Source organism: Calypte anna, chromosome 2, assembly GCF_003957555.1.
Source record: "Calypte anna isolate BGI_N300 chromosome 2, bCalAnn1_v1.p, whole genome shotgun sequence".
Taxonomy (NCBI): Eukaryota; Metazoa; Chordata; class Aves; order Apodiformes; family Trochilidae; genus Calypte; species Calypte anna.
In genome coordinates, this window is record NC_044245.1 from 18,715,975 (window position 1) to 18,729,733 (window position 13,759).

At 37.0% G+C, this 13,759-nt stretch overlaps 1 protein-coding gene across 2 annotated transcripts in view; it reads left to right on the forward strand.

Annotated features, from left to right (window-relative positions):
* Positions 1 to 13,759, forward strand: part of PIP4K2A (phosphatidylinositol-5-phosphate 4-kinase type 2 alpha) — a 105,646-nt gene that overhangs the window by 63,701 nt on the left and 28,186 nt on the right. For both annotated transcript variants that reach the window (XM_030446011.1, XM_030446012.1), the window contains exon 4: positions 9,926 to 10,078. In XM_030446011.1, coding sequence (XP_030301871.1) covers positions 9,926 to 10,078 — 153 coding nt within the window. The remainder of the gene's footprint in view (positions 1 to 9,925; positions 10,079 to 13,759) is intronic.

Consider the following 13,759-nt stretch of genomic DNA (forward strand, 5'->3'; position numbering starts at 1 on the left):
AAGATTGAAATATAAAATGAAAATTGAGAGTTCTGGCTTTTAAGCAATTTCCTTAATAACAAGCCATATGAATTTATTACCTTTCACTTCTCCTGATACGGATATCTCCTTATCTTTCTGTATTTCTTGCAGCTTTCTATACAGAAGGGTTTATAGGCCAGACTGAAGTGTGGCATCTGACAAACAATGGAAATTCTAAGTCCGTTTTTCACAAGTCAGCCTTTAATATAATTTTCTTCTTAAGTATCTAAACTTACCTATGAATACTTTTCTGCATTTTGTGTGGCTTATCCAATCCTAAGGCATCATATTAAGAGCTTAAAAACTACTTTACAGTCTAAGATTATATGTTTCTTCAGACAAATATTAATCAGAACTTTGCAGGTGCTTCTACACTAAAATTCATGCTCTCATTTATGGCCTCCGTGTTTGGGAAGGAATGAGCCACCTCTGGCATCAAACTGCAGGCAGCAAGATCCTCAATAAGTATCTCAGCAACAGTTATGTTAAGAATTAAATCTTTTTCCTAAGACAAGATATTACAATTGAATGTTTTGTAAAATCCATGAAAAATCCTTCAAACGAGAATTGTCCAGAAGAGACCATTCCCTGTTCTTTTTAGCACAATAAGTCTGTCATGCATGAAAAGTTCTTGAGCTCCTCTGTCAGATGAGGTACCTGTAGCAGAGTGTACATTGTGTGCATCCCAAATGGACACTGAGCTATTTACATCTTGTTTGTGGTAGGCATAGGCAGTAGTGGTAGGTAGGGTGTTGAGCCAGCTGTGCTAACAAAATCTGTGGCATTTGAGGTCTTTTGAGCACATAAAAAATGAGGTTTGCAATTTGAATACAGTGTTCTAGGATTCGGTGTATGAAGTATGAACACAAATAAGGTTTTAGTGACTGTGAGACATAACCTTAGTATGTATGGCAGCAGAAATTGTAACCTCCTGTTTCTCTTACTTTTCCTTAGAAAAAATATTTCATTTGGCTTGTTTTCAGCAGTTCCTTGCCCAAAACAGGTATCATCCACAAATGAGTATTCATACTAAAAAAATGAAATTTAGTATACGCTGTCAACATCAAAGTAGTTCTTTCAGGTACCCCCTCAGCTCTTGCAGAGATCAGTGCTGGGAGAGGCATCGAGCTCTGCAGGTCTGAAGGGGAGAGGCTCCCAGAGAAAGAGCCCTGACTCTTTCCAAATCAAGTGTATCCCTTAGCCTGGCAGCTCCAAATCCAGACCTACAGTCTCAATAAGATAACTCAGTTTAGGCAAGAATCATGTTTTATTCATTTGTCTCTCATTCAACCAAGTCAAGGAACCCGTAACTCTTCTCCTGGAAGGATAGCTCAGTGCAAAAAAGAAGTTGGTGTTTCACCTTTCTCTGCCAACATTTTTTAAGTCTTTCACTGCAGTAAACACTCCTTGATCTATACATTAGCATCTTAAAAAGATTGTAGAAGAACCTCAGTATTTCTGACAGGTGCACCACAGGACCAGTGGTGTCTTTTTTTTCCTCCTTTGGAGGCCACATGACATTCATTATATGTCTTTAGAGAGCCCTTTGGGCTGACCAGAAATGATCATGCAGTATTGTCTGTATACTACTGAATGTGCTTGTAGACTGTGTTCCAAACAAGTCTGCTTTGCTAAGTGCCAGGCTTCTTAAACACGTGTCAGTGTGTAGGACCAGTGATTCCTGGTCATGTTTTTCCCTCATAGTTTCCAGACATGAATCTACTGAATGGCATGGAATTGAATGCATGGTGCCAGCATACAAAGTGAACCCAAAAGTCTTCCCTACCTGTCCCCTAATGGCAAAGCTAGACACCTTTGGGTTCAGTGCTTCAGTTGTATAACACTACACTAGTACTTTGCCTTTCTTCTTCCTAGAAATCACTGTCAAAACATCATCCTGAACACCATTACAGAAGGGGACTGCTTGTTTCAAATTACAGCAATAAAACTTGCAGCATATGACCAGTTGTATGACACTGTGTCTCTCTGATATGCTCCTTAGTCATTAATCCAAGTCTGGATTCATCCTTATCCATCACTCCTGAGATCTTGTAAAAATCAAAAAAAGGTTAGGGGGAGCTGCAAGCTTGTCTTCATCAGAGGCATTGGTGCATGGGCCAGGCAGCACCACTGTCACTGCTGTCACAGGACAGCAGCCAGACTATGTGTACGTAATCCTCTAACAGTGATGAACCACTGCCAGGCTTTTCCACTGACCTATGATTTCAGTCATCACAGAGCATCATCTGTACACTTGTTGTTGCTTATTTGTTCACGCAAAGCTTGCCCAGAGGCACTCTTAAACAGGCTGGGATGTGATCTGATCTGTCTTTAGGGTACGTTGGGCTTTTGGATGAGATCACAGTACCAGAAACTGCTGTTTGCCTTTGTCCAGACACTGTGGAATGGGAAAGATTTAAATCAATGAAAAGCTGTTAAGCCAGTTTGAAAGATTACTGTTCTTGAAGCTCTCTGTTCTTTTTCACCAGAATTTTTCTATTGCTCTTTTTTTTTCTTTTTTCTTTTTTTTTAAAGGTCAGTGACAAATTTCATTAGGCTCCTTTTTTAGATTAGTTTCATGAAGCATTTGTATTACATCCAACACATACTTCACATGTTCAAAGTTTCTAAAATATAATCTTGTCTACTGAAGTAGCAGTTAGAAAACAATGACATTTACATTAGATGTGTTAGAGATTAGAATGAGCTAATTAAATTGACCTTTAAATCTCTCCACCCTCTTGGAGGCTGTGGCTAATCCTTGGCCTCCCACTGTGGAGATAAATATCCGTGCTGTGAACATTTTAAGAAAAGTGGGCAGAGGAGGAAGAGCCTCACCAGCAGTTTGTCTTTGAAGAGGAGGGCAATACTTTGCCAGTTATAAATATAGCTTGCATTTATGGAGGGAGAGGGGAGGACAACCTTTTCCTGTACTTTAGATGTTTTCTCACAAAAACGGTTTCAACTGGAAAAATAGCTCCAATAGCTTAACTTGTTGCTTTTAGAAACAGCTAAAGGTTCTCTTGAAATAAGTGTGGTTTGCTTTTTTTTATATGCTGTATTGGTGTAACTAGCATTATCAATAATACCATTAATGTTAATTACAATAGGCTGCTATTTTTATTGACCAGTGTGCAAGTTAAAATTGACTTTGAAAGAATAAAACATTTGGTGATGTTTTAGCTGCCGTCTAAGGACTCTTGAGGGTGCCTTTTGCAAAGTATCTGGATTGATATTTTGTGACTTTGATTTTTAAAATGCCAGTTCTTGTAGGGCTGTATAATAAAAAATACAAATTGGGTAAATAGATTATTAAATTGCATCAAAATTTAATTCCCAATGAGCAATTGACATTTCATGTAGTGAAAACTTACCAAAGATAAAAAAATTCATCCAAATGTCAAAGTGGGATAAAGACAAGATTTAGTGCAAACCCCACTTGGTCACCTGACACTCTGAGCCTGTCCAAATGAGATGCCTTTGTACACACAGGTGAATAGTTATATGGCTTTAAAAAGAGTGCAGAACTACAGAAAGGAAGGCTGCATTCAGGGAAATAGTAGCTCTGAGAAAGGGACAAGAGGTTGAAGGCAGCAAGAATTTAGCACTGCTAAAGAGGTCCTGACTAGAAGGAGTAACTATACCTTTAGCTCAATAATCAGAAGGGATAATAAAATAAGGCCAGTAAGACCTCATGTTTTTTTAACATCTGTTTATTTTGTACCTGAAGCTAACACTCTATATAATTTTGGTGCTAGTGAATTTTAAAAAGGATGTTGAAAATTTGGATATGTAAAAAGTACAAAAGAAAGGCATAAGAGGCATTTAAGGACATGGAGCATACCTTGTGGCAGTGGAAGATTTGGACCTGCTGCACTTGCAAAAATTATAATTGAGAGGTTAAGTAGTATGTAAGTATCCTTGCAGAAAAAGAATGCTAGATACTTTAGGAAAGAATAAATAGTAATGACTGGAAAAGGAAATAATTCAGATTTAAAATTAAACTCACCTTTTCAGCAATGCAAATTATAAAATACTAGAAAAACTACAGTGGTGAATGTTGGTATTTTGAAGCTGGAAAAATTGAGTCTGCTTTTCTGAAAGCTGTACCTTGACCTTGAGATTGGAGTTCAGTTTAGGAATAGCTGGGTGAAATGAAATGGCTTCTAATGAGTAGCAGTTGTTTTGGATTCTAGTTTATCATGTTGAAGGCTCCAGAAAAGCTCCTGTGAACTTCAAAGAATTGTAAATCAAGTTGTAAGACTGCCTGTGGAAAAAAACCTTTTTCCTTACCTAATATATTTTTACTGTGGGAGATAAAACTGTGCAGATTGCTGAGATTTGGGGAAAGAGATTCTGAGGGAAGAGAATGGGTATATAGTAAAACTAAATCTTTCATTTAATTTGCTGAAGAATGTGCCATTCTTGGGTGAAATTATTGCATATAATTTAGGTGTGCTGATTAACTTTTTGTATCAAGAGCTCTTTAGGAAATTGTAAGTGGTGTAACTTTTACCCATTTATATTTAAAACTTAACTTTTTGGTATGAGACAAATTCATTGATTTGTAGCCTCACAGCACTGAACACTAGATGAGCATTTCTGATTGCCTGCTACTCAATGAAATACAGGTGGGTGATATTTTTTATATTTATTAATGTAAGGGCAGTGATTTCTCTGAGGGGAAACTATTTGGGAGAGAGGGGGGAGGTATGTGAAAGAGAAATTTATCTACTAGAGGTATCTCTGAACTTGGCACGTTAAATGGGTCTTCAGTTGTATAAGTAATTACACAAGTAAATTAACGTAGTCTTTAAATGACCTCATAAGAGTATTCACATTTAAAAAGTGCAGAACCTTTTCTTCCTCCTGAGACCAAAAAAACAGCAGGCACAAGATTAAAACTTCTCGAATGAGAAGCGAATGGGGAATTGGCAGAACACACACACTCAGAGCAGGAGGCTTGCAGTGAGTTGCTAAGTGAAGCTGTAAAGTGGAACAGGGTATGTGTGGCTGACAGATGTTTTAATTGTGCCAGTGGGCCAAGGCACGGTGTGGCAGAGCTGGAGAAGGCTGAGAAAAGCTGAAAGGGAGGGCACTGTCACCCTCTTTTCTTTGAGTCCTGTGCTCTCTACACTGCAGTATAAGCAAAGAGGTGAATTTCTTTTAGCTTATTATGACTTGCTCCAGCATTGTACAACTGGGTACATACTCCACTGGTTCCTGACACAATATGGAAGTGCTGTGAGGTAGCAGTAAGTGATGGTAAATGGATTGTTAGATCATCAAACCTGTACCTTTTGGAGGATAAGGATTGCATGGTTTTTTGTCTATATCTGAAGGATATCCTCCCTGTTCTGGCTTTGTGGCTCATAGATCTGTGCTAAGTGAGGAGTGGCTCATTTCCCATCTGTTCATATTCCACTTAGTCTTCTCCTAATTAAGAAGCACAGCCAGAGGGAATTCAATCTGGTATCTGTTGTGATCTATCTCTTTGTATCTCCTTTCCCCTTCCCTCAACCCTGCTTATATCTTCCTTTTGGAAAGGGGAGATGCCTGAGTTTCATTGTTTACTTCCTTCCCAGTCCACTGTAGATGCCTCACCTAAGTTGTTGTTGCTGGGGACAGGGATGGGTCTCTCTTGGCTGCCTTTAGAGTTGAACGAGGCAGCAGAGGAAGAGCTCTACACTGCTGCTCTCTTGCAGGCTCAGTCAGCTTTTCTTCAAAGGCATTTATGCATGAATATCTATAGCGCAGCTTATTGTACCCACTTTTTGTACAAATCATCACTGAAATGTATCTATGGGTTTTGGCAAAAGTCATCTGAATCACCTGAGTCTCACAAAACTGCATTTGACAGTAAGAGAGACAGTTCTATACAGTGCATCCGAGTAGTGGTCTGAACTGCAGAGCAGCACAAGTCAAATGCATATTTTCAGTCTCTCTGATGAGCATTATTACATTTTTCTTATTGTGGGCTTTAAGATAAAGTTGATTGACTTAAAAAGATGGGTTAAAGACTTAAAAAGATGGGTTAAATTCATTTTTTTAAAGTTAAACTTTTTTACTAGGTATGACTAAAATAAATTTTAAAAAGAGAAAAACACCACAAACTTTCCACAGTCTTTGTGGTGTAAAGTGTATATTGAACATCACACATGGTATTACTTGTATTTTTGTCTGAGATTTCTTAACAGTTAGAGGTTTGCTAGTGGTTGTGCTTTAATGAAGCTTAAGTGCAGGACCTTGGCCATTTTGTGTGTTATCTTAAGAGAAATATTTTCCAACAAAGACTCTCCTCACACCCACTATACATGTATTATTAATTTGCCAACATTTGGCAGGGTTGAACGAGGTGCAAAATGCTTTGATTTATACTTAACAGTGCTGGGTCAAACAGGTAGGTTATCTTCATCTACATCAAAAGGGAGGATATTGGTGTTTTTAAAGTATTTTTAAATAGCCAAATCGTTTCCTCTTTGAAGCCCCTAGACTCCTTTAGTTTAATGCTTTCAGTGAAGCTGTGCCTTGATTTTACTTGCTAATGATGACTTACCAGAACAGGCCAAGTCTTGTGGTCTTTTTATTTAAACACTCGGTGTCGTGATCAGGCAACAGTACATGTACCTTATTGAAGTCTAATTTCTAACTGTAAACAAATATAACCAATATAGCTGTGTGGTAAGGTTCTTTGTGTTGTACCTCAAAGCTTTACTCCAGCAGAAGTTTGAGCTCTTCTGTTCTGTGAGAGTTGGCCATTACAAGTGAAGCAGGCAAAACCAGCCATGCATTTATCAGCACAAGAAAGCTCTCATGTAATTACTAGTAATCTGCACAATATAATGGAATTAGATTTATTTTTTCAGCTTTTTAAAACATACTTATTTAATAAACATGCAATTAACAAAATAAAGCACAACAAATAGTGATATTAATTGTATTCTCCATGTTCCACTTTCAGAGTTCAAAGGAACTACATTCTGTATCGAATGGAGTATTATATTGAGTTATCACAGCTATATTGGCTGTCAGCAGGATTTTTTGTATGATAGTTCTATTTGCAGATAAACTTGTTATAGTTAGCAATTCTACAGTCAGAATTAATTTTCATTTTTTAAAAAAACAATAGATATTGGAAAAAACAAGAATCTATAAAAAATCAGTGACTTAAAGTTTCCTCCATTTAATGTAAAATATGGCTAAATGTATTTGTTTCTATTTGAATCTGACTAGTTTCTATTTTTTTCTGTCTAGCCTGAATTGTAGTGAAAGAACCATGATAAAAAGGAGTATTGGTTGATTCATTATCTTGGTGTAACAGCTGTTTTTTTAAGTCAGAATTTCTAATTGCTTATGCTGTTCCATATTTTTAAATACATCAAGTATCCTATTCCATCATGGGCAAAAAAATCTGAATAAATTTTTGTTTGTTTTTATGGGATGCTACATAAATATGCCTATGTACTAGGTATTCCTGGTTATCCATGGGATGAAAGGAGATTCCTGCAAAGCAGGAAGAACTTTTATTTCAAGAGCTCTCCTGTGCAAACAGTGCTTATGAAGACAAAAGGACACATATTTTAAAAGAGCAAATGCTTATAGAAATAGCATTTGGAAGGTTTGAAATCAAAAGTTGTTCTTTTCATCCCTTTTTGGCCTCAGAATTAGTAACTGAGCTTCAGCAGCTGAAAAGTCCAAAGAAGAGGCATCTCCCATGTGTTGTATTTAAATCAAGACATTGCTTGCAAGAGATTTCATTCATACTGAATATTCCCAGGTCTGAATTTCACTCAAAGTTGAGAAATCGTCTGTTGAAGACTGTTAACATTTACCTTAAGAGTATTTCAGTTTTTGGATAATAATGCTAACTGAGGTCCTCCTTCCCATCTTCCCTCTCTCTCTCTCTCTCTCCTCTTTAGAGGTTCAGTGGCAGACTGGCAGGTATACTTTTTTTGCACCTTTTATAGTGCAAAAGTCCCTGTCCCTCCCCCAGATTAATTTCTTTCAAGATTTATACCACATTGCTTACAGTTTGAAGACTGGGTTTCTCTGGGAAAAACACATTCAGAAAACTCTAATTACTGCTTTATTGCAATAGTTAACCTCAGAATAATACACTTTTTTCTACTGGGAACAATAAGAAATAATTACCCAGTAGCCCTTATTATTGCTAACTGAATTGCAGCCCAATAACTTAGCTGTAGTTTAATTCACTACATACATTTAAGATTACCCATGCTTTAGCTTTTTCCAAAATTAAAAATAATTAATATGTTACATCATATTTAATAGTTTGTGATGAAGGTAACTGAATATGCACATCATTTTTTAAGCTGCTAATATCAGTTCTTCATGTTAAACTATTAAATATATGCCCTGGAAATTAAGCCAGGTCCCTTTTCTAGAACAGAGAGGGTTTCTACAGAGGATGGTTTCTAAGACTAATTCTTTGATCCACTCATGATACCTGTTCTCTTGAATAGACTTCATCAGTACGTGAAAACATTTCAGTGCTGCAATGGTTGGAAACTAATTTGAATAGGAAACATCTGAAAACAGCAGTAATACTTAAATTCCCTTCAAGTACTGTAGGTACCCTACAGGTACTTAAATTTTCACAGGTACTGTCTGTGGTAGGCTGAGCCTATTTTTTTTATTATTTTTGAAAGCATCATCATTGTTCCAGTGTAGATCTGTTTTGTTACTTAGCTCACAGTGCCTTATCGAACCACACGCGTGTGTTGTGTGATGTTGCTGCTGGAGCTTAACTTTGCTGTTTAAGAATCTGCATCATTTACATTTATATACAGAATTTTATTAAAACTTGCTGTGAAAAGGGCTTTTCTTCTAGCAGGGAGAACTATGCTATGGGTAGAATTCCAAAATAGGAACAGCTATTTATGCAGTGTGCTAGAGGCAGTGAGGAACTACAGCAGGAGTTGAGGTTTTCTGCTACCAGCAGGGATATAGGAAATGCGTACTTACACAGTCTGTAATAAGCTTGTTTAACCTTTTCAGAGTATGGTCCATTTTCATGAAAATAGACATGTGGTGTAAGAACATCATTGTGTTTTCTCATGGCTGTACTACTGCTGTTACTGCTTGTTTTTAAAAGAGCATAATAGTGTTATTCAAATATCTAAACAATTGGCATAAACTCTTACTGGTAAGAAAAGGTGTTCCAGCCAAAAGCAACTTTTTACATTTTGTCTAACTTATTTTTACTGGTAAAGAAATATAACCTCAATACTTCTTATTTTTTTAAAAAAACAGGAGGCTTCTTTTGCTACTGTTGAAGCATAGGTCTAAAAGTGGTCATTAATCTCTAGTAGTTTTTCTTCTATCTGCTATGCAGGCATTAGCTAATCTTCCCCTCTTTGAGTCTTCAGGAAGGTATTTTATAAAAGAAGATAGTGTACCATAATATTCCTTGCTTAACACCAGATATGAAATAATTGGAATAGCTCTAGTACTAGAACTCAGAAATCTAGCTATGGTCTTGTTCATGTACTAGTTCATACTGGCTGAAATCCTGTGTTTTTACTACAGATTAATCCTCTATTTATAGTTATTATGGTGCTATACACTCTTTAATTTTTAATGTCTAAATTTTCTTCCCAAAAACTGATAATGTATACATAACAAAGTGCAGGAAATTCTCATTCAGCATTGAGAATGACTTGTGAACCAGTGATGGTCAGTGCCTTCCCCCAGACATTCTTTTGTTCTCATAATATTTTGAAGGTGTGTGTCAATCCAACGCCATCTGTGATTGCATGCTTTCCAGAATTCATGGGCTGAAAAAGTTTTGGGTTTTTTAAAATGTAAATGTATGTATTTGTTCTAGTTAAAGTTGTGTATTTCTGTCTGACTTGATGCTTTTTTGTTTTCAATCAATTGACAGAATTCATTGACAAGAAGTGCACCCCTTGCCAATGATTCCCAAGCCCGCAGCGGTGCCCGCTTCCATACATCTTATGACAAAAGATATATCATCAAAACTATAACAAGTGAAGATGTAGCAGAAATGCACAACATACTGAAGAAATACCACCAGGTAATATACTATTTATTATCAGGGTGTGGGATTGCTTCTTAAATCGTCTAATGCCAATCTTTTTTAGAGTTGGAAAGGTTTTAAAGGAGTAGCCAGACTTTTTCCCTTTTGCTTGAGCAATTTCTTGTATGTCTGCAAGTCAGAAGGCTGTACTCTTCTAAATATCTAAGCTAGTTTTAAGTGAAATTATGTCTGCTTGGAGCAAGTTGAGGAATTCTCCTCCCTGGAAGCATTCAAGGCCAGGTTGGATGGAGCTTTGTCCAACTTGGTCTATTAAGAAGTGTCCCTGCCCATGGCAAGATGATCAGAACTATAACATTTAAAGTCCATTCCAACCCAAACCATTCTGTGACACAGAGATACTTGTAGGATGTAAGCTCCTTTGCCTTACTAGGAAGATGCCCTTTCTTTCAGGTAGTCGCAAGCTTGAAGCTACTATGTAAAATTCCTGCTAATAAAAAAACCAATTTCCATAAACAGTGTTAAAGCCAAACATGAATACTGGAGATCACTCAAATCAGCCTTGGTAGCTGTCATACTGTGCCAGTGTACAATTTGTCTGGACAGCACAGGGGAAAGCAGAACTTGGGAACTATGAGAAGCCTGAATAAAATCAGCACTGATGTTCTTAGCCCTAGATTTGCTTGAATAAGCTTTAAAGCTGCAGAAATCAGAAAAGCCTCTAAAAATCATCTAAAATATTATACCCAAAAGAAGGGGGTTTAATCCTTCTTTCCATCTTTCTGCTCACTTCTGTGGGTTGGTATTTCAGGTAAAGACTTGAAGAAATTTGGGGTTGAAGGTTTTGTCTTGCAATGTTTTTGTTTGGGTTTGTTTTAAATCCTGCTACTTTTTTAAAACCAGTCCTAAAGTTATCTTTTGAGGTAGAAGGGAGGCAGAAACATGACTGGGGGGTTGGTATTGAAGGTGTTTTCAGCCATCTTTGTGGTGCTGCTTGTTTACCTCTCCCGTTCTGCTCTTCCAACACTGAAGGGACATCTCTAAATACCATCCCAGTCTAGAGTAGCTTATGAAACCTTCTCTGAGTTAGATACAAGCTCTTTTTTGTCTCTACATATTGTTCTTCTGTTTAAATAACATGTAGGGTCACCATGTGTTTAACATAGATAAATATCACTATCAGAAATGTTCAGAAGACCATCTTTTAATTACAGTCTTGCCAACAAGAAATTTCAAATTATTATCTAATTGTAATTTGGGGATTATTATTTATTAGAGTTTTCAAGCTTACAGTTATACCTTTGATCTGAAAGGATTTTGATATGTGAAGCTGTGCAACAGAATTAAAGTTTTAATCCATTTCATATTTGGCATCAGAAGCTAGTATTAATGATACAGATTTTGAGACTTAATCCATCTGAGAAGTCATACTGCTTTTCAAAGCAGTCATCTCCTTTCAAGAGCGTCAATGAAGACAGTGCTAGCATGAATGAACTTAATCATTTGGAAATTTTTTTCATCACTGCTTTCAAAAGGTCACAATTCATAGGAGGCTAGCTTACAAATAATAATGATCTGAAAGTTATCTGTATCAGGTATCTGCTTTCAGTTTATATGGAAAAGTATCCATATAAGAATGGAAACATGAGCTTACTTAGTCTAGGCATTTTTGTTTCTATATCTGAAATATTTTGAGTTAGAAGCTTTCACAGTATCTCTGAAAGAGTCACAAAGATACAACTTGTATTTCTTTTTGTCTCAGCAGTAGAATGCTTCACAAAGTATAATAAATTCTTAGTAACTCAAGTGCAGAGGTGGTTTAATAACTAGACTTTTTAATTAAATAAATTATTTTCAGTATCTTCAGCAGTGTGCTGTTAAAAGAACAAAATAATTTGAATTAGTTAAAGAAAATCTAAACTAAACCCCACTAACTCTGGTGTCAGCTGACACTGTGTCCTGTGTGTTGCTTCTGGAAATCGAATGCTTCTCCTCCCATTTCTCTAGATGTTTTTTCAGACAAGTGAAGCTTATGTTAACCTGCTGGACAAAGTCTAGAGAAAGCATTGCCCTGGTGGGAAGGTTTTAAATCATTCTCTTGACCAAATAGCCTACATGAATTGGACTTAAACTACATTTCTGCAATGCCAGATAACAGATCATCAGCAGCTGGGCTCATTGATGGTCCCTCCTGTGATTATTGCTTTCAGCCAGCTAGCTGTCTTCCAAATAATTCCAGGCAAGGTTCAAGTTGTTAACTTAGGCCAGTTACTATTCGTACTTACGAGTTTGAAAATGAGCATCATGTTTTAGAGAACAGCTTAATAATTTGGATACAAGTTACTCCAGTCCAACTAGAACTGAGGTCAGAGAACAGTCTAAGACCTAATTCACTAGTACAGATGTAACTTTATGATTCTGTTGGATGGCTTAGTTGCAGTAGTACAGGGCAAATCTTGGAAATCTTTGTCAGTAAAACAAGTTTTCTTGAATTCAGTTTTATTTTGGTATACTTTCTTCTGCCAGTAGAGCAAATATCAAGTTCCCTATGCTAATTTACATACATGTCTTACTGCCTGGTAACTTCTTAATAGTAATTATTGCTACAGTTGAAGAGGCTAATTGTAATTAAACAGAAAAGTGCCACAAATATGGGAGCTGTAGGGAAAAGTACACTTGTTAGCTTTTTTCCAGTTTCAGTTCGTTGGTCACCAGCAGCACTTAAAGATATGTAAAAATGTCTGTCCCAACTCAGTTTGCTTCACAGCCCAGTTATGATTGTGTTTGGGACTTCTGGTGTCATGCCCTTCCATCAGAGCCTGTGCCAGGTTGCTCCTGGAGCAGGGCTGTGTTTGCAAGTTTCAGTCTGCATGTTCAGACCCACTTTAAAAGACTGTGTTTCCCCCATTCCCAGGTCTTCCTTGCTAGAGATCTATTACCCCAAAAGAACATGAAGTTAGATCCATCTGTCCGTCCTCAACACCAACTTGTAAACACTTGTTATCTTGCACACCCTTTTGCCTGCCTAAGAAGGCAGTAATTATTGTCAAGTTACTTTTGACATGGTTATGAGTGAAATTCATACCATTTATGACAGATCATATCTTTGCTCTCTCTTTCCCAGGCTTGTTTCTTTCCTTCCACATTGAAACTCTGAATAAGTTTAATTGAAACCGTAATATTTACTTGCCTATTTCCTTATTAAGACTGGTGGGTCCAAGCTTATGGAGTCATTCTAGACCTTGAAAGTACCTGTCCTTGCTTAGGGACCAAACAAACCTTATCAAGTGTTTTCCAAGACTGCTTGAACTTCTTAATGATAAGTGCAGAAGGAAAGCTATCTATAAACAAAGAATACAGTGGAGGGGACCATGTCAAATCAGAAATATGAGACTCTGGACATGTTCTTCATTGACACAAGTAGCCTTTACCCCTGGCACTTGCAAAATAGCTGACATGCTCCTTGCATCTTTTGAAACTCTGAATCACTGAGAGTTAGTGTTAGCAGAAAAACAGCAGGGCAGTTTTCCAATGAACAGGTCTGTTACTTGGAGGTGGATTTCAGTGATTTTGTGTGAGTCACGGAAAGTTAGAAAGAGAGATGTAGGCTGCCACTGGAAAATAGAAATAAAAATAATTTTATCAGGAACTGGAGTTCGTGGAGATGTATAAGCCACAAACCCATCCAGTTGTTGTTCTTCCCATTTCACTTAAGGTTCA